The 20,748-nt window shown below is 40.8% G+C and overlaps 1 protein-coding gene across 1 annotated transcript in view; it reads left to right on the forward strand.

Moving 5' to 3' along the window:
• The window catches only part of LOC311137235 (FERM domain-containing protein 4A-like), a 137,805-nt gene that overhangs the window by 106,248 nt on the left and 10,809 nt on the right, over window positions 1-20,748 (forward strand). Inside the window, exons 12-16 of the mRNA XM_084171617.1 lie at window positions 12,519-12,595; window positions 13,593-13,731; window positions 13,915-14,056; window positions 15,995-16,128; window positions 16,292-16,414. Coding sequence (XP_084027743.1) covers window positions 12,519-12,595; window positions 13,593-13,731; window positions 13,915-14,056; window positions 15,995-16,128; window positions 16,292-16,414 — 615 coding nt within the window. The remainder of the gene's footprint in view (window positions 1-12,518; window positions 12,596-13,592; window positions 13,732-13,914; window positions 14,057-15,994; window positions 16,129-16,291; window positions 16,415-20,748) is intronic.

Consider the following 20,748-nt stretch of genomic DNA (forward strand, 5'->3'; position numbering starts at 1 on the left):
GGTTGTGGGAACAGTGTGGGTATATTTCAAAAGAGAGAGGTTCCTAAAACACAAAATATGCTCATTAGTGATGACATTCATGCAATGTTTAAGTTATGTTGCACAGGACATTCCTATAATGCTGGAAGAATGTTGACAGAACACCTGATCTAAGTCAATGAAAGGTTCCCAGAACATTTAGTTAAGCTATGGAAGTTGTCTGGGATGTTGCAAGAATATTCTTGTGACATTCACATAGGTTACATAGAACATTCCCACAATGTTCTACAATTTCCAAATAAGTCCGCAAAACACCAGTCTCAACGTCAACAGTGAAGAGGCGACTCCGGGATGCTGACCTTCTAGACAGAGTTGCAAAGAAAAAGCCATATCTCAGACTGGCCAATAAAAAATTTAGATTAAGATGGGCAGTCTGAGATATGGCTTTTTCTTTGCAACTCTGCTTAGAAGGTCAACATCCTGGAGTCGCCTCTTCACTGTTGACATTGAGACTGGTGTTTTGCGGGTACTATTTAATGAAGCTGCCAGTTGAGGACCTGTGAGGCGCCTGTTTCTCAAACTAGACACTCTAATGTATTTGTCCTCTTGCTCAGTTGTGCACCGGGGCCTCCCATTCCTCTTTTTATTCTGGTTAGAGCCAGTTTGCGCTGTTCTGTGAAGGGAGTGGTACACAGCGTTGTACGAGATCTTCAGTTTCTTGGCAATTTCTCGCATAGAATAGCCTTCATTTATCGAGTTTCAGAATAAAGTTATTTGTTTCTGGCCATTTTGAGCCTGCAATCGAACCCACAATTGCTGATGCTCCAGATACTCAACTAGTCTCAAGAAGGCCAGTTGTATTGCTTCTTTAATCAGCACAACAGTTTTCAGCTGTGCTAACATAATTGCAAAAGTGTTTTGTAATGTTCAATTAGCCTTTTAAAATGATCAACCTGGATTAGCAAACACAACGTGCCATTGGAACACAGGACTGGTGATTGCTGATAATGGGCCTCTGTACGCCTATGTAGATATTCCATAAAAAATCAGCCGTTTCCAGCTACAATAGCCATTTACAACATTAACAATGTCTACACTGTCACGATCGTTCATCGACGGGACGGACCAAGGCGCAGCGGGATATGCGTACATGTTTATTTTAATGAATAAACAACCGACAAAACAATAAACAAATGAAACGTGAAGTCCAAGGTAGAACACAAAACATACCTACACGGAACAAGATCCCACAACCCACTAGTGCCAATAGGCTACCTAAGTATGGTCCCCAATCAGAGACAACGAGCGACAGCTGCCTCTGATTGGGAACCACACCGGCCAACATAGATCTAGACGATCTAGATCTAAACCTAGAAAATACAACATAGAACATACACACAGAAAATACACACCCTGACTCAACAAATACGAGTCCCCAGAGTCAGGGCATGACATACACTGTATTTCTGATCAATTTGATGTTATTTTAATGGACAATTTCTAAGTGACCCCAAACTTTTGAACGGTAGTGTATATAATTTTCCATAAATAGACACATAAAATCAACTTTATGTAGGCTACTGAGCTTGTCTGATGCTTTAAGCACACTATTTGATTAAATAATTAAGACACACAAATGACTTAAGAGGGAGCCAGAGATCAAGATAGCCTAACCAGAAGGAGAAAAAAAACTGTTCCTGACCCGCCTCCTCCCACTGCTGCTGGCCTTCGTAGATTCTACCGTTACGCTCCTGAAGTTGACGGTAATAGACTATACCAGGGGTCGACAACCTTTTCAATTTGGGTGCCAATTTATCTTACCATTTCTAGCGATCTGCATGCCAGTTATGATTTTCCTATGCACATTTTCGTGGAACATTTTCATGTATCTCAAAATCATTGTCATGTGGTTAATCAAAATTATATCTAAATCAAAATCAAAATGATACAAATCTAAAAGTAACTTCTATTACCATTGCCAACTATGTAAAAATAGCCTACATAAAGCCAACAAATTAAAACATTGCAGCTTGCAGGTAGAAATGATCCTGATAAAAATAAATATCCTATGAATCACATTGTCTACAAATGGCCTGTCTTCAACGAACTTGAAACATTGTATCAACTATCAACTGGGTCAGGCCCGAAGCTAGCGCTAGCAACCTTGCAACATTGTATAAAATATTCTGGGCCCTCAGAGTTTCCACGCTAGTGTGCTCAGGACAGACACAGCTGTAGGATATTTGTGCAAGGGATAAGAAGTAATCAGGTATTTTATGAAGTTTCCACTGGATCAGAGCCTTGCATTTTTCCCTTTCATGCCGATTGATTATCAAAAGGGAGGGAGCTGTAAATATTTTTCAAATACATTGAGGAACTATTGTCATTCTCAATGGATTCTAAAAACAGACTTTGTTTACATGCTGTTTGAGGTGAAGAAAAAATTACTTTGAGGCTCCATAGCTCATTAGTGGTGGAGTTAAGACAATCAGAAACACCATCAGACATCCCCAAATGGGAACATTTATAGGCCGACATTTGTGTGCAGGTCAGGTAGCCTAGGTCTACTTCTATATGCGTAATCAGGTGCGTGTCCTTACTCAACATTAACTGGAACGCTCCAAATAAAAGACAATGAAAAAATTGACTAAACTCGTAAATGGAATTAAATAAACCCAAACTTGTTTCTCACAAGTGTAGCATAGGTTGTGAGCTCTGCAAACAACGTGTCCACTCCAACAATGAGAACGGTAAATGACTGTAATAATAATATATTGAATGCATTAACAGAAATTACCATAACCAAACAAGCATTGTAATTATGGGAATTAACGGTAAATGTACTACTGGTGATATGTAAAGGGAATTGATAGACACTAACAAGGGCAAACAATTCACACAATGATAAATGAGCACGAAATGTCGGGAGAGAGCGCATTTTGGAGAAAGTGTAGCTTGTGCATTTTAGCCACACTCCCCTACTTCTTGGACCGTGCCATCCCAGTGGCATCCGCAATTGATTAGTCCACTGAGACAGGCGCGAATCAGACAGGTGTCTTGTGTGCCATAAAAAATATATATATTTGCGACTGCTTGACTAAAAACAATGACCAGACGACTAAATGGGGTCAGCCCTAGTGCGGAAACACTTGCGCTTAAAAGGGTCTGTGAGGTGAAGAAATGGAGATGCATTTAACAGTGTAAAAAATATGTGTAATTAAGATCTCCTGCATTAACTTTGACAGTTGCATTCATAGGACATTTGAACAGCATTTAATTATACTTTATATGTTGACAATATGCACGTGGGGTTTGAACCTGCAACATTCGGTTCCCAAGCCAGATCTTTTATCTTCTGCACCACTGGGGAAGCGCTCTCACATCTAATTTTTTCAGTATATAACCATGGCAGTATAGTCAATAAGGAATACCATGCTTCCGTTTTAGCATTCTTAGACATAACTAACCCAGGGAAATACTGGTAACTGGCTTTTTCACCATCACTTCCCCATCCTCTTTATATGCTGTGTACTTCTGGGCCCATATTTAGAAGGTATGCAAGACTCTTGAGTGCTGATCTAGGATCACTTTTGGTTTTCAGATCAAGGGGGGACCATATAAAGCGTCTCAAAGTAGGAATGAAATCAGGTGTGTTTTTTTATGTTGAACAGTCCATTTTTACACAGTGCTGAATTTTTACGGTTAGTCTAAATTATGCATTTTTGACTGGATTTATAAATCTGGATGAAATAAAGACATCCCCTCTTTTAGTAGATTATATTTGAGCCTCAATTTCACTGTTTTTCAAAAGAAACATGGTTAAACAACATGTGGGATTGAACCTGCACTCTTCAGCTTGGCAGACAGATCATCGTTTTGGTTTATTTCATTCCATTTAGGAGTTTGTTTGTAGCGCTCCTGTCAATGTTGAGTAAGGACACACACCTAATTACACATTGAAGTAGGCCTAGGCTACCTGGCCTGCGCGCAAATGTAGGCCTATAAATGTGCACATTTGGGGATCTGATAGTATTTCTGATTGTCTTAACTCAACACCACTGTGGAACTTCTCAGAGTAATTTTTTCTTCACCTCAAACAGCAAGGAAACGAAGTCTGTTTTTACATCCATTGAGAATGCCAATAGTTCCTCAACGTAGCCTATTTGAAAAATCTTTACAGCTCTCTTTTGATAACCACTCAGTGTGAAAGGGGGGGAAATAATTTAATGCTCTGATCCGGTGGAAATGTCATAAAATAGGCCTACCTGATTACTTCTAATCCCTTTCGCAAATAGCCTACAGCTATGTGTCCAGAGTTTACTGGAGCAGGAAACTCTGAGGGCCCAGAATATTTTATACAATGTTGCAAGTTTGCTAGAGCAAGCTTCAAGCCAGACCTAAGTTAATAGTTGATATAATGTTTCCAGTTCCTTGCAGACAGGCCATGTATAGACAATGTGATTTATAGGATATTTATTTTTATCAGGATATTTTCAACCTGCAGGTTGCAATGTTTTTATTTGTTGGCTTTATGTAGGCAATTTTTTACATAGTTGGCAATGGCAATAGAAGTTACTTTTAGAATTTTGATTAACCACATGATAATGATTTAGAGATTATAAATTAAATGAAACTATTCCACGAAAATGTGCATATAAAAATCATAACTGGCACGCAGATCGGTAGAAATGGTAAGATAAGTTGGCACTCCAAATGGAAAAGGTTGCTGACCCCTGGTGTAGCCTATTAGGAGCGTAACAGCAGGAGCGTAACAGCACAATCTGCGAAGGCCAGCAGCAGTGGGAGGAAAGTTTTTTTTCTTCTGGTTAGGCTATCTTGATCTCTGGCTCCCTCGAGTCATTTGTTTTTCTTAATTATTTAATCACAGTGTGCTTAAAGCATCAGACAAGCTATATAGGGAAAAATACACGTTACATATATTTTTTTGACCAATCGATTAGTCGAAAGGACAGACGTCTCTAGGTCGACCAAGATTTTTTAGTCGGGCACAGCTAGTTCCCATCCTCTTTATATGCTGTGTACTTGTAACACAGTATTTTATGATTTTCTTTCTTCATCACCTGTGTTGAAAGTTGGATAGAGCTTCCTTAAAATAACTTGCATTCTTGTGTATTCATATGCTTCTTAAATACAGGCTCAGAACCTTCAAACTGAACAAGAAAACAATTTGACCTTTCCTCAATTTCATTGAAAACACATACAAATTCATGCAATGCCCATTCTGAAAAATGATGATACATAATAAATATACAAAAACAAATTCAGGTTCAATGCAATAATCTTTTATTGATTTAAAGGTGCAATGCATTTTTTTCTCAATATCAAAGCATTTCTGGGTAACAATGAAGTACCTTACTGGGATTGTCTTAAATTAAATGGTAAAAAAAAAAATGCAATAGCAAAGAGCAAAATCATGAAATACAGTGTTACAAGTGCACATCATATGAAGGATGGAAACATTTGAATTACTCAGAAATTGTGTTCTGTCCTGATTGACCATATTAGACTGAAAAAACCCTGCAAGGCCACAGCTATCCCCTGGTGGCACAGAGGGTTAATGATCTGGTTGCAGATCTGAAGATTGCAGATTCAATCCCACATACTCTTTAACCATGTTTCTTTTGGAGAAAAGAAACGGTCAAATTGAGGCTCAAATATACTAAAAGAGAGGGTGTTTTTATTTCGTCCAGATTTATAAATCCAGTCAGAAATGTTATTGAAGAGCTCCTGAGTGGTGCAGCGTTCAAAAGCACTGCATCACAGCCGGCCGTGACCAGGAGCCCCATAGGACGGCGCACAATTTGCCATCCGGGGTAGGGGAGGGTTTGGCCAGGGGGCTGTCCTTGGCTCATCATGCTCTAGCAGCTCCTTGTGGCAGGGCCGGGCACCTGCAAGCTGAAAACAGTCATCAGTCGAATGGTGTTTCCTCTGACACATTGGTGCGGCTGACTTCTGGGATAAGCGAGCAGTGTGATAAGAAGTAGTGCGGTAAGAAGTAGTGTTATTGAAATTTTCTGAGGACCTCTAAGACTAGGTAAAATGTATATTACATGAACATCAATTAAATATTATGTTGAACCTAAAACAAATATGCTATGAACGTCATAAAAACTGACTGGAAATTGTGGAACATTGTGCAACATTGTGGGAATGTTCTGTGCAACCTTCGTGAATATCACAAAAATATTCTTGCAACATTTACATTTACGTCATTTAGCAGACGCTCTTATCCAGAGCGACATCCCAGACAACTCCCATAACTTAATGAAATGTTCTGGGAACCTTTAAAGAACTTAGACCAGTTGTTCTGTCAACATTCTTACAACATTAAGGGAATGTCCTGTGCAACTTAACTTAAACATTGCATGAATGTCATCACAACTAAACATATTTTGTGTTTTGGGAATCTCCTGTCATATCCCCACAATGTTCCCACAACCTAAATAAATGTTTTAGAAACTTTGAAAGAACATGAAAAACATCAGGTTAATGTTTTTTGCATCCTAAAATAAACATTGTATAATCATCCACACAACTTGACAGTTTCTTGTGTTTTGGGAACATATATTTTGTGATGTCCCCACAATGTTCCCACCAGACTGTTCCCACAACCTAATAAAACATTCTGGGAACCTTTAAAGAACAGACAAAATGTGTTCTGCGAACGTTCTGGCAACATCAGGCAAATGTTTATACAAACATTGTATAATCACCAGCACGACTGGACAGTTTTTGTGTTATGAGAACTTTCACAGAACCAATTTTGGTTTGCTGGGAAAACATTACTGGTACATTGTGTTATTACATTACCTGGAAACCTAATGAGACATTTTTGGGGAATGTTCTGTGGTGGTTGTTACAGATGTTGTTGCACAACATTTGAGTGAATGTTAGGAGAACATTCTAAGGATATTTCATTTACAACATAAACATAAAAAACAACTTTTACAAATGTTTTTGGGATGTTATCATCCTAATGTTAGACTAAATCTAGAACTTAATGGAAATCTTAGCTAATGTTCTGTGAATGTTCTCGGTTTGCTGGGAAGGGCCCTCTTGGATCTTTCATTATTGGCAGGATGTTTTCAACTCATATCTCACCTTTTGTAGATATACACTACCAGTCAAAAGTTTGGACACACCTACTCATTCAACGGTTTTTCTTTATTTTTACTATTTTTTACATTGTAGAATAATAGTGAAGACATCAAAACTATGAAATAACACATATGGAATCATGTAGTAACCAAAAAAGTGTTAAACAAATCAACATATATTTTATATTTGAGATTCTTCAAAGTAGCCACCCTTTGCCTTGATGACAGCTTTGTACACTCTTGACATTCTCTCAACCAGCTTCATGAGGTAGTCACCTGGAATCCATTTCAATTAACAGGTGTGCCTTCTTAAAAGTTAATTTGTGGAATTTCTTTCCTTAATGCGTTTGAGCCAATCAGTTGTGTTGTGACAAGGTAGATAGCCCTATTTGGTAAAAGCCCAAGTCTATATTATGGCAAGAACAGCTCAGATAAGCAAAGAGAAACGACAGTCCATCATTACTTTGAGACATGAAGGTCAGACAATACAGAAAACTTCAAGAACTTTGAAAGTTTCTTCAAGTGCAGTCACAAAAAACATCAAGCGCTATGATGAAACTGGCTCTCATGAGGACCGCCACAGGAATGGAAGACCCAGAGTTACCTCTGCTGCAGAGGATAAGTTGATTAGACTTACCAGCCTCAGAAATTGCAGCCCAAATAAATGCTTCACAGAGTTCAAGTCACAGACACATCTCAACATCAACTGTTCAGAGGGGACTGTGTGAATCAGGCCTTCATGATCGAATTGCTGCAAAGAAACCACTACTAAAGGACACCAATAAGAAGAAGAGACCTGCTTGGTCCAACAAACACAAGCAATGGACATTAGACCGGTGGAAATTTGTCCTTTTGTATGATGAATCCAAATTGGAGATTTTTGGTTACAACCGCCGTGTCTTTGTGAGACGCGGTGTGGGTGAACGGATTATCTCTGCATGTGTAATTCCCACTGTAAAGCATGAAGGAGGAGGTGTTATGGTGTGAGGGTGCTTTGCTGGGGACACTGTCTGTGATTTATTTAGAATTCAATGCACACTTACCAGCATGGCTACCACAGCATTCTGCAGCGATACGCCATCCCATCTGGTTTGGGCTTAGTGGGACTATTATTTGATTTCAACAGGAGAATGACCCAACACACCTCCAGGCTGTGTAAGGGCTATTTGACCAAGAAGGAGAGTGATGGAGTGCTGCATCAGATGACCTGGCCTCCACAATCCCCCGACCTCAACCCAATTGAGATGGTTTGGGATGAGTCGGACCACAGAGTGAAGGAAAAATCAGCCAACAAGTGCTCAGCATATGTGGGAACTCCTTCAAGACTGTTGGAAAAGCATTCCAGGTGAAGCTGGTTGAGAGAATGCCAAGAGTGGCTACTTTGAAGAATCTAAAATCAAAAATATATTTTGATTTGTTTAACACTTTTTTGGTTACTACATGGTTCCATATTTCATAGTTTTGATGTCTTCACTATTATTCTATAATGTAGAAAATAGTAAAAATAAAGAAAAACCCTTGAATGAGTAGGTGTGTCCAAACTTTTGACTGGTACTGTATAAACACACACACACACACACACACACACACAATAAAAGGCAGTGGGCCGTGCCCGGTTGAAAGTGGTCTGTACTACAATAGAGTGATTGTGTTCAGAGGGGAGGTAGAATGAAGGGAGGTTCAGGACTTCATGTTCTGGCTTCTCATCACCACACTAATGTTATCTACACATGGAGCGCTCTGAAAACATAGAGAGAGGGATGGCACTTTAAAGATGGCTATTAATGTCTTTAATAACTCTGGTGTAAATTTCAATGAAGGTTGAGACCCAGTGAAAAGCTGTGTATAGAGGCTGTGCATTACTGGTTAGCAGACAAAGCCACTATCATTATGTCAAACTAGGTTGTCAGTGTTTAGATTAGGCTGTTTTTGTTTTCAGTTTCACATCAGGAATAAGTTGTGTGTGTGTTTTACTAGGGGACATCCTGTAGTGACTAGACCACCACTCTGAGGCTTTCTGACTGTTTATTTGGGGTTGTTTAAATACTTTACCCCTTTCCCCACTTCCCGTACCACGCACACACACACACACACACACACACACACACACACACACACACACACACACACACACACACACACACACACACACACACACACATCGGTAGGGAGTTACAGCTCAACCACAGCCAGTAAAAATGCCTTGTTAGTGAGTTCTGAGTCACTTATTCAGAGATTAGGGTTTGTGAGTGACTGAGGCAGCTGCTGATGGTTTAGTAACTGTGTGAAGCTCCAGTAGTGAGAGGAGTGTCCTTTTGACTGAGGAACTGAATTGGATTGAGATTTTCTTGACAGATATTGAGCCTTAATCTCTGCCAGCTAGTGTGTTGCCGGATCAGACAGGTATATGAAGGTATGAAACAGTGATGAGTAATGAGTGAGGAGTGCGCTTTGGTTTGTAAACACCCCTCCTAACCTCACACCCTCCAACATACACATTCAAAAAACTAAGACCAAAACAAAACAACAGGAAGCAGTAGGCCGGTCTCCATAGTGACTAGAGAACAGTCTGGAAACATTTAACGCCCCCCAAACTAACCGCCCTCCACCTTTCTGAGGGAGGGACTTAGAAACAGGGAGAGAAACAGGGAAGGGGGTGAACCCCTCTAGACCCCTCCTAGTGTCTACAGGTACAGCTCCCCTCTGCCCTGTACTAGAATAGACCTGGGCTTCACTCCAACATTACTGAGCAGTTATGCACCATTCTATTCTTTATACAATACCATGGGTATCCACTTCAAGCTTTCTCACACACGAACACACACACTGGCCTAACAGTGGACACACTCTTTGCCATTCTCAGTGCTGTGTAGAAAGAGAGTGTCACCATGTCTGTAGCTGATATTGTTCAGATTAGTCTCAGTTTCTCTAAAGCTGTTACTAAATACACACTACTTATATAACTCCTGTCAGTTGTTAGTTTGGACAGAGCTGCTTGAATATTGAAACTGGTTTAATTCCTCATTATATTGTGCTGTACATGTACATTTTGAAGTAGGCTACCCTTCCTGTAAAATGTGACTGTGGTTTGCAGTAATGTTCTATAGCTCATTGACTGTGATTACTAAAGCCTGATCTGAGGGAAGATGAAAGCGATGGTTTGAGCCATTGGATGGCCAACCCTAGTCTTCGAAACACACATGGTGTGCAGGCTTTTGTCCCTGCCCAGCAACAAGCCTGATCACACTAGTTGTACTGGGATGTATTGCGGTCTCATACATATGACGCTAGTGCCACAGTGTTGAGCTGACAAGATGGGGCCCACCGTACAACCTAGTTTTGAGGAAGCGTGTGTGTGTCAAACACTCTCGTGATGGAAAGCTGTTACACACACTCTCCCTATCTGTAATCAAACATACACCCACACTCTCCCTATCTGTCTCCTATTTTTAGCACCATGCTACATTAAGTCTTCATACTCCATTGAGTGTACAGTACGCCGAGCGTGATCATAACTGCACTGATTCTCACACATGCATGCACACTCTCACACACACATACACACACTTAGTCCAAATGCTGTGTTTATATGCTCCATCTTATCCCCCTCTTCTCCCCTCCTCTTATCCCCCTCTTCTCCTCTCCTCTTATCCCCCTCTTCTCCTCTCCTCTTATCCCCCTCTTCTCCCCTCCTCTTATCCCCCTCTTCTCCTCTCCTCTTATCCCCCTCTTCTCCCCTCCTCTTATCCCCCTCTTCTCCTCTCCTCTTATCCCCCTCTTCTCCCCTCCTCTTATCCCCCTCTTCTCCTCTCCTCTTCTCCCCCTCTTCTCCTCTCCTCTTATCCCCCTCTTCTCCTCTCCTCTTATCCCCCTCTTCTCCTCTCCTCTTATTCCTCTCTCTACATTGTTTTTCCAGGCTGTTAAAATTCCTGGGCTGTGCCCCCTCATCTTCTCTTCCCTCTCTCCTCTCTTCCTCCCTCCTCTCCACTCTCTCCTGTCCTCCCTCATCCTGCCAGTTAACTTTGTTTTCTAATGTTAGTACAGAGTTCATGTGTTTTTACCGTTTCTTAAACAATCTCTCTGCCTTCAAATTTCTACCACCACCATTGTTGGTGTGTGTGTGTGTGTGTGTCTATATTTGTGTTGGTGTGTGTGTGTGTGTCTATATTTGTGTTGGTGTGTGTGTGTGTGTGTCCCAGCTGCTAGTCGTGTCTCCAGTGTAACAGTAACTGCTGCGACTGCTCTCTTTCTCTGTAACGAGAAACAGACTCAGACCTCGTGAGCCTGTGTGTGTGTGTGTGTGTGTGTGTGTGTGTGTTATGTTGTGTGTGTTGTGTTGTGTTGTGTGTGTGTGTTGTGTGTGTGTGTGTGTCTGAAGTGGGGGGCTGGCTGACTTAACAAAGCAAAAGTTCTCCATTTGGTTGGGCCACAGTGAGCCCCCACCCTCTCCCCTCACTCCCTCCTTCCCCCACACCCTCCCTCCCAGCAACAGAGCCCAGAGCAGGAAGCGTACTCCCCAAGGGAGAGAGGAGGGGTCAGGGGGAGGGGGGGAGGGTCTTCGCCTGGCTACAGGAGAGGAGGAAACTTTACTTCACACACACATTCACTCTCCCACACACATGCACTCGCTCACTTGCCTACAGATGGTGAACACCCGTCCACTCAGAACTTTCTGTTCCCCTGCGCCTTTGAGGATTTTACACACACACATACACACAAACACACACACACATTGAAGAGACATTCTCGCCCAGTGGGGCTTGGCTTTATTTAAAAAGGAGCTGATGGTTCGTAAAGAGAACGGAAAAGAAGGGAAGAGAAAGAAGGCGAGCGGAGGAGAGAAAGCCTCCTCCCTCTCTCTCTCGGGGGTGAGGTCATTCAGCCGGGGGAAGAGTTCTGGACGAGACCGCTGGGTCTGGATCTGATCAGAGACCCTTACCTCAGGTCCTCCCTCTTTCCTCTCCTCCCTCTCTCCTCTCCTCTTCTTTCTGTTTTTTGGGGTGTTGCAAAACCAATCTTAACTCTCAGTAAGTACAGGGAAACCATATCAAGCGGGAATGTGTGTTTCTGCGTTCTCAAGCTTGAAGTGTATGTGTGTCACAGGAGGCTGCTGAGGGGAGAACGGCTCATAATAATGGCCGGAACGGACTAGAATGGAATGGCACCAAACACATGGAAACCATGTGTTTGATGTATTTTATAACATTCCACTGATTCCGCTCCAGCCATTACCACGAGCCCATTCTCCCCAATTAAGGAGCCACCAACCTCCTGTGATGTGTGTTTCTTAGTTCTGAGGTTTGTGTGTGTATGTCTGTGTGTATCTCAGTTTGAAGTGTGTGTGAGCATTTCTCAGTTCTAAAATGTGTGTGTGTGTGTGTGTGTGTGTGTGTGTGTGTGTGTGTGTGTGTGTGTCCTCAGGTGTTCCAATGGCGTCAGCTGGAGAACCTCTACTTCAGAGAGAAGAAGTTCTCAGTGGAAGTTCACGACCCCAGGAGGTAAATCTATATCACAACTCTCTGTGTGTGTGTGTGTGTGTGTGCTTGCATTCGTGCGTGCGCGTGCATGTGTTTCAGCACTGTAAACAGTTTTGGATCACAGAAGTAGTAAAGTGTAGTAGAGAATGCCCTTTTCTATCTGCCCCGATAATATATATGACACATAGCTAATGTTAGTTAGTTGTGTTGATGACACTCCATTTCTGCTGGCGTTGTGAAAATAGTGTGTAGAATATATGAGGGAGGCTTGGATAGATGAGATGTATAATGTCTTTATTGTCCCCCATTGTTAATGCTGATAGCTGCTTTGTGTAAAGGTTAACAGACTTAACAAACACAGAGCAGAGATGGTCATGGGTTGGAGAGGTGTTGTTGTTGTTAGTGGTGACGATATATTCAAGAGTAGTAGAGACACCAAGAGATACACAGTGGTGCATGTGATTGAACAAAGTAGCTTGTGCACACACACAGACAGACAGGGAGAGAGGCATATCCGCTTCAGTTTATATTGGTGTTAGAGTGAGATTCAGGGGATCTTAAATGGAGCCTGCACAGATAGAACTGCTGATAGTCACACACACACACACTGAACTCTGCTGTCTAGAGGAGGAAGTCATCTCTCTTTTGTTTATTTAACATCTATACAGATGGATAGAGAAAGAAGAGAGAAAAGGAGAGAGAGAGAGGGGCAGAGAAGAGAGAGAGCTGTTTTATAGGAGGCAGTAGTTAGTGTGAGCAGGTCTGTAGATACAGATGTCTTTCTGTCTAAACAGTGTAGAGTAAATCATGTCATGAGAGGCAACGTGTGGTATGATAAACATCACACTAGACATACTTTCTCTTTCTAGAATAAGTGTGTTCAAGGATGCCTTGCATCTGGTCATGCTATAGGTCATTGGGGTGCGTGTGTACCTGTGTGCGTGTTCTTTCATTTACTGTGTGTGTTGTGTGTGTATTCAGTGTGTATAAGGAGGCCTTGTGTCCGTCTCTACTGTAGGGCGTCGGTGACCAGAAGGACGTTTGGCCACAGTGGTATAGCTGTCCACACCTGGTACGCTTGCCCTGCTCTCATTAAGTCTATTTGGGCCATGGCCATCAGCCAACACCAGTTCTACCTGGACCGCAAGCAGAGCAAGGTAACACATAGAATGACTGTGAGGTTTTAGAATGGCCGTGAGGTTCTAGAATGAGTATGGGGTTCTAGAATGTGTGTGGCGTTCTAGAGTGTGGTATAGCAAAACCATATCAGTAGAAACAAGCAGAAATAGGGTATTAGGTAAATATCTAATATATCCATCTGTGTGTGTATGTTTGTCCAGTCTAAGATCCATGCGGCTCGTAGTCTCAGTGAGATAGCCATCGACCTGACAGAGACTGGAACTCTGAAGACATCTAAACTGGCCAACATGGGCAGCAAGGGCAAGATAATCAGTGGCAGCTCCGGCAGTCTGCTCTCCTCAGGTAAGTCTCTCTGCGTGTGGCTGTGTTTGCATGTGTGTCTGTGGCCAGCAGTACCCTTGCCCTACTCTCACTCTGCCCAATAATGTGGAGGCGCCTACCTCTAAATTTAGTGTGGTAGAGGACATGGGGATAGAGGGAAGAGAGGGATGTAAGGGGAGAAGAGAGGGATGTAAGGGAGGGTGGGCAACTTTGTCCTGGTCTTTGGAACAATGCCACTCTATGCAGAGGGAGGTAATGTGGTTAGAGAGAGATCTGTGAGAGGAGTAGTTGGTAACTCACCCCTCCACCCCCCTATCTAGGCCAGGGCAGGGGTCTGTGGGAACAGAGTTAGAGAGGGCAGGGCTGTGAATCAACCTTTAAACTTCAGGACAGAAACCCATTATGCTGTTAGCTTAATGTTTTCCAAAGGCTGTTTCCACCAACATGGTGGAAGTGTGAATGACACACGAAAGCTCAAATAATGTTTGTACTAAAAACTCAACTAGTTTTGATTGAGGGAGCAAAGGTCGATACACACATGTGTGCATGTGTGTGCAGGGTCAGCTATTTCCAGACACCGCTGACACCTTATGAAATCAATGACTGTGTTTAGAAGGAGTAGTCTCCACAACACACTTCATCTTTGTCCTCTCTAACGTCCTGTTTGATATCTATCTTTATCTCTCGGTCCCATTTCTCTTTGTATTTGCCTCTCTCTTTCTCCCTCACGTTGTGTCTCGCTGTCTCTCAGCTATCTCCATATACCCCCTTCTCTCTCTCGCTCTCTACATTCAGTGTTTTTAACCCTGCTCTAACACACACCCACTGACGGAGACTATCTCAAATACACACACTCACTCACATATTCCTACATGGAACACACACACACAGAGCAGTGTGTGTGTTAATCTAATGACACACTGCCTCGCAACAGAATGATGTCACTGATATGAGTAGTGATGTTATCTTAATGTGTCTCCGTCACATTCTCTCTACAGTTTTCGGCAGTGTAGATATTCTGTATTAATCTATCTAGAGTGCAGTCTGACAGTACTGCTTCACATCTTAGCCCCTAAACCTAGACCAGGGGTGGCTAACATTCCTCCTGGAGAGCTACTGGGTTTGGTTTGGTTTATTCAGATCCCCATTAGCTTTTGCAGAAGCAAAGTAACAAAACACTGATACACTGATAGACAAGGACAGTAACACAGGTTGTTGCTCCAGCCCTGCTCTAACATACTGTAGTTCATAGAATGTTTGGTATGGCTGTTTATCATTATTATAAAATGCAGTATTTACACCAGGATGCTGTCCACAATGGAGTGTTTGATCAAGGGGTAAACTGTGGTTGGTTGAACTGCAGGATGGTTGTTGTCAGTGTGTAGTTGAGCAGCGACGGCGAGGGTGTGTGTGTGTGCGTGTGTGTGTTTGATTGAGAGGGAGAGGGAGAGGCTGTCACGATGTTGGGCCTTCAGGGTCGGAGACTGTGCGTCATAGACTGTGTCCGCGGCTGCCCCATCCCCTTCAGACACACACAACCTCCCCACCACACAGTCTTAGACCTTATCGACGCATTCAACTCGGCAGGTGCCTTCACCCCTCCTCCGTCCTTCACCATTTCCTTGTTTCACTTTCTCTCTGGAGGCCTGGGTCAGACAATAGCATTGTTTGGGCTCCAGTGTTGTAAGTGCTGTATTTGGGGGGGGGGGGGGGGGGTGTATTTGAGTGCTACACAGTAAGGTTATAGTAAGCTTGTTTCTTACAGTATTCTACACTCTGGTCCATGTTCAGTGATAAGTTCTAATTGTATCTGTTATCTGTGTGTGTGTTCTGACTGTATATCTGTGTGTGTGTTCTGACTGTATCTCTGTGTGTGTGTGTGTGTGTGTGTGTGTGTGTGTGTGTGTGTGTGTGTGTGTGTGTGTGTGTGTGTGTGTGTGTGTGTGTGTGTGTGTGTAGGTTCCCAGGAGTCGGACAGTTCTCAGACAGCTAAGAAAGACATGCTGGCAGCCCTGAGGGCCAGACAGGAGGCCCTGGAGGAGACTCTCAAACAAAGACTAGAGGAACTCAAGAACATCTGTATCAGAGAGGCGGTAAGACACATGCACGCATGCACAAACACACATACTTACACACATCAATGAGTAATGATCAATTTAATGTTTTTCTCTCTCCTTCTCTCTTTCTCTCTCTCTCCCTCTCTTTCTCTGTCTCTCGCTCTCTCTTTCTCTCTCTCTCCGTCTCTCCTCTCTCTAGGAGTTGACAGGGAAGCTGCCTAAGGAGTATCCATTGGATCCAGGGGAGGAGCCTCCGACGGTCAGAAGGAAGATTGGTACCGCCTTCAAACTGGACGAACACAAGATCCATCCCAAAGGAGAGGTCAGAAAATACACTCAAATCCTAACTACCCTTTTAAGATCCTGCCTAAAGGAGAGGTCAGAGAAATCTCTCAAACCGTAACTGTCCACATCTGATCCAACTGTTTCCAGTGGTTCCATTCAGTTCTAGTAAATGGGAGGAGTTCTATTTGGCTCCCAGTGTAGATAAACTTCCTCATGAACATGGAGTTATTTAAAACTGCAATATGTAACTTTTTGGGCGACCCAACCAAATTCACATAGAAATGTGAGTTATAGATCTGTCATTCTCATTGAAAGCAAGTCTAAAAAGCGGTAGATCTGTTCTATGTGTGCTATTTCTATGCTTTCCGTTCTTAAGTTTCGTTTTTGCATCTTTTACTTTCTGTTTGTACACCAGCTTCAATCCGCTTTTATTTTATTTTATTTTATTTTATTTTATAATTTTTTTTACAGTAATTTCGTTCCGAATGTGCAAATTGTCCAAACAGATCCACAAGGTAGATGGATGATTTTAAATATGTTATTGGACCATAAACATTTGTGGCTCATTAACCTTTATTGACCAAATAATTATGATCCACACTTCTTTGACAATATACATAATAAATGATCAACACTGCATGCAATACAATACTCTATTATTATGGTGGGAGATTATAATACTGTTTTAAATAGCTCAATGGACCGTAAAGGAAATCACACTACAAACTATCACCCTTATGCTCTTAAGGAAATCATGAATGTCATGGATACATTAGAACTAGTAGATATACGGAGGCTTAAATATCCTGACCTAGTGAGATATACATGGCGGAGACTCAATCAAGCTAGTCGTCTTGACTTCTTACTTATGTCATTCTCGTTGGCACCAAAAGTGTTGATAGGGGACAAAATGCGGTCGGACCATCATATAATTGGCATATACATTACTCTTACTGAATTTCCACGTGGGCGAGGATATTGGAAAATTAATCAAAGCCTATTGGATGATAACTTGATTTTAACTAGGAAAGAGGAATTTATAACTGTTTTTTTCCGACATAACATAGGTACAGCAAATAAAATAAAGCAAACTGGATGGAATATGGGGAAAAATGCACCAAATTATTTTTTAATCTTCAACATAGAAATGCTACCAAAAATAATTTACTGAAACTGGTTACAAATGACGGAGTCACCCATGATTCACCAAATTATATTTTAAAGGAGGACGCAAAGTACTTTAAGCATATGTTTTCGTTTCAGTCGCCTCCATCTCCTCTAACTGAAGCTAATTGTAGGGATTTTTTTCAATTGATAATGTCAAATTAACAGCCATACAGAAATACTCATGTGAAGGTGGAATTACAGAGGAGGATCTTCTGGATACAATTAAATACTTTGAGTCTGGGAAAACTCCAGGGTTGGATGGCATACCAGTCGAGGTATACCAAACCTTTCTTGATATACTCAGAGGACCGTTATTAGCATGTTTTAACCACTCCTATGTAAATGGTAGATTATCAGACACTCAATAAGATGGTCTGATTTCATTATTACTGAAACAGGATACAAGTGGGAAATATAAAGATCCAGGCCATTTTAAAAATTGGAGGCCCCTTACACTTCAGTGTTGTGATGCAACAATTCTAGCAAAATGTATAGCGCATAGAATTAAAAAGGTATTGTCAGACAGTATTCATTCTAATCAGACATGTTTTTTACTTGGGCGATACATTGGAGATAATATAAGGCAAGTACTGGAAACAAAAGAACACTATGAAAAATCTGGGAAACCAGGCCTGCTATTCATAGCAGACTTTGAAAAGGCATTTGATAAAGTACGACTGGAGTTTATATATAAATGCCTGGAGCATTTCAATTTAGGAGAATCTCTTATAAAATGGGTTAAAATCATGTATAGTAACCCTAGGTGTAAAATAGTAAATGACTTTTTCTCCAAAAGTTTTAAACTGTAAAGAGGAGTAAAACAAGGTTGTCCACTATCGGCATATCTATTTTTTATGGCCATCGAAATGTTAGCTATTAAAAATCAGATCCAACAATAATATCAAGGGATTAGAAATCCAGGGCTTAAAAACAAAGGTCTCATTGTACGCTGATGATTCATGTTTTATTTAAATCCACAACTTGAATCCCTCCACAGCCTCATAGAGGATCTAGATACATTTTCTAACCTCTGTGGATTACAACCAAATTATGATAAATGTACTATATTACGTATTGGATCACTAAAAAATACAATTTTTACATTACCATGTAGTTTACCAATAAAATGGTCTGATGGTGATGTGGATATACTCGGAATACATATCCCAAATGAAATAAATGATCTCACTCCCAATCAATTTTAATAGAAAGTTAGCAAAAATAGATAAGATCTTGCTACCATGGAAAGGAAAATACCTGTCTATTTGTGGAAAAATCACCCTGATTAACTCTTTAGTATTATCCAAGTTTACCTATTTGCTTATGGTCTAGCGAACAGTTTTTTAAATTATATGAGAAAAAATTATTCCATTTTATTTGGAACGGCAAGCCTATTTGTATAATAAATATGAATTCGGAGGACAGAAATTATTAAATATTAAAGCATTAGACCTATCACTAAAAGCTTCAGTCATACAAAAGTTATACTTAAATCCGAACTGGTTATCTTGCAAATTAGTAAGATTGTCTCACCCCATGTTCAAGAATGGCCTTTTTCCCTTTATTCAGATTACAACCTCTCACTTTCAGTTATTTGAAAAGGGAATAATCTCCCAAATATCACTATTTCTAAAACAAGCCATAGAAAGTTGGTTGAAATTTCAATTTAATCCTCCAGAAACGACAGAACAAATAATGCAACAAATATTGTGGTTAAACTCAAATATACTAATTGATAAAAAATAACTATATTTTTTGAAAAAATGTTTAAAAAAGGTATAATCTTCGTAAATAATATCATAGGTAGGACTGGTGGAGTTATGTCACACATGCAGCTAACAAAAGCATATGAAAATGTCTGCTCTACCCAAAATAACAACCAAATAATTGCATCATTACCGCAAAAATGGAAAAGGAAAGTGGAAGGGGGAAAAAGTAAGGAACTTGTCTGTCGGCACTACATTAAATAACATAATTGGTTAAAGAAAATTGTGATGAATAAAAAAGTATACCAGTTTCATTCAAGGACCAAAGGATAGAGATTTTTGACGTACCGATTCCATGGCATAGTGTTTATGAACTGATACGCAAAACGACGCCGGATTCAAAACTTAGAATTTTTCAGTTTCAATTATTATACAAAATTATTGATACCAATAGAATGTTATTTATATGGGGGATACAATATTCCCAGCTCTGCAGATTTTGCTGCGAAGAGACAGAATCATTAGATAGTTTGTTTTGATACTCTCCATTTGTAGCTTGTTTTTGGTCACAGGTCCAGGAATGGCTGAAGGATTGCAATATTTACCTTGAGCTAACCTTGCAGATAGCACTACTGGGTGATCTGAAAAGTCATAGTCAATCGATCAATAATATAATAATACTTTTAGCAAAAACAAATATCTGTAGAAACAATGAGAATAGAAGGGTTCAGAACTTTTGTGAAACATCACAGTACAGTTGAAAATATATGTCAAATAGAAATCCAATATGGATGGTGTTAAGAGATAGATGGGAGGTGTTGAATGGAGCTGAAGGGTGGGACTAATAACAACTAACAACAACTAATAACAACAAGATAACTAATAATGTAAGGCATACTGTGTCCATAATAAGTATATAGGTTATAGGTTGTGAGCTTTTGTGAAAGAGCACAGTTAGTGGTGGTGTTAAGACAATCAGAAATGTTATCATACATCCCCAAATGGGAACATTTATAGGCCTACATTTGTGTGCAGGTCAGGTAGCCTAGGTCTACTTTTATATGCGTAATCAGGTGCATGTCCTTACTCAACATTGACAGGAGCGCTCCAAACAAAAGACAATGAAAAAATTGACAAAACTCGTAAATGGAATTAAATAAACCCAAACTTGTTTCTCACAAGTGTAGCATAGGTTGTGAGCTCTGCAAACAACGTGTCCACTCCAACAATGAGAACGGTAAATGACTGTAATAATAATATATTGAATGCATTAACAGAAATTACCATAACCAAACTAGCATTGTAGATTAGAAATTATGGGAATTAACAGTAAATGTACTAATGGTGATATGTAAAGGGAATTGATAGACACTAACAAGGGCAAACAATTCACACAATGATAAATGTGCACGAAATGTCGGGAGAGATTGCATTTTGGAGAAAGATGTACCTTCTGCATCTTAGCCACACTTCCCTACTTCTTGGACCGTGCCATCCC

This window comes from Coregonus lavaretus (assembly GCF_964263955.1).
Source record: "Coregonus lavaretus genome assembly, chromosome: 11".
Classification (NCBI taxonomy): Eukaryota; Metazoa; Chordata; class Actinopteri; order Salmoniformes; family Salmonidae; genus Coregonus; species Coregonus lavaretus.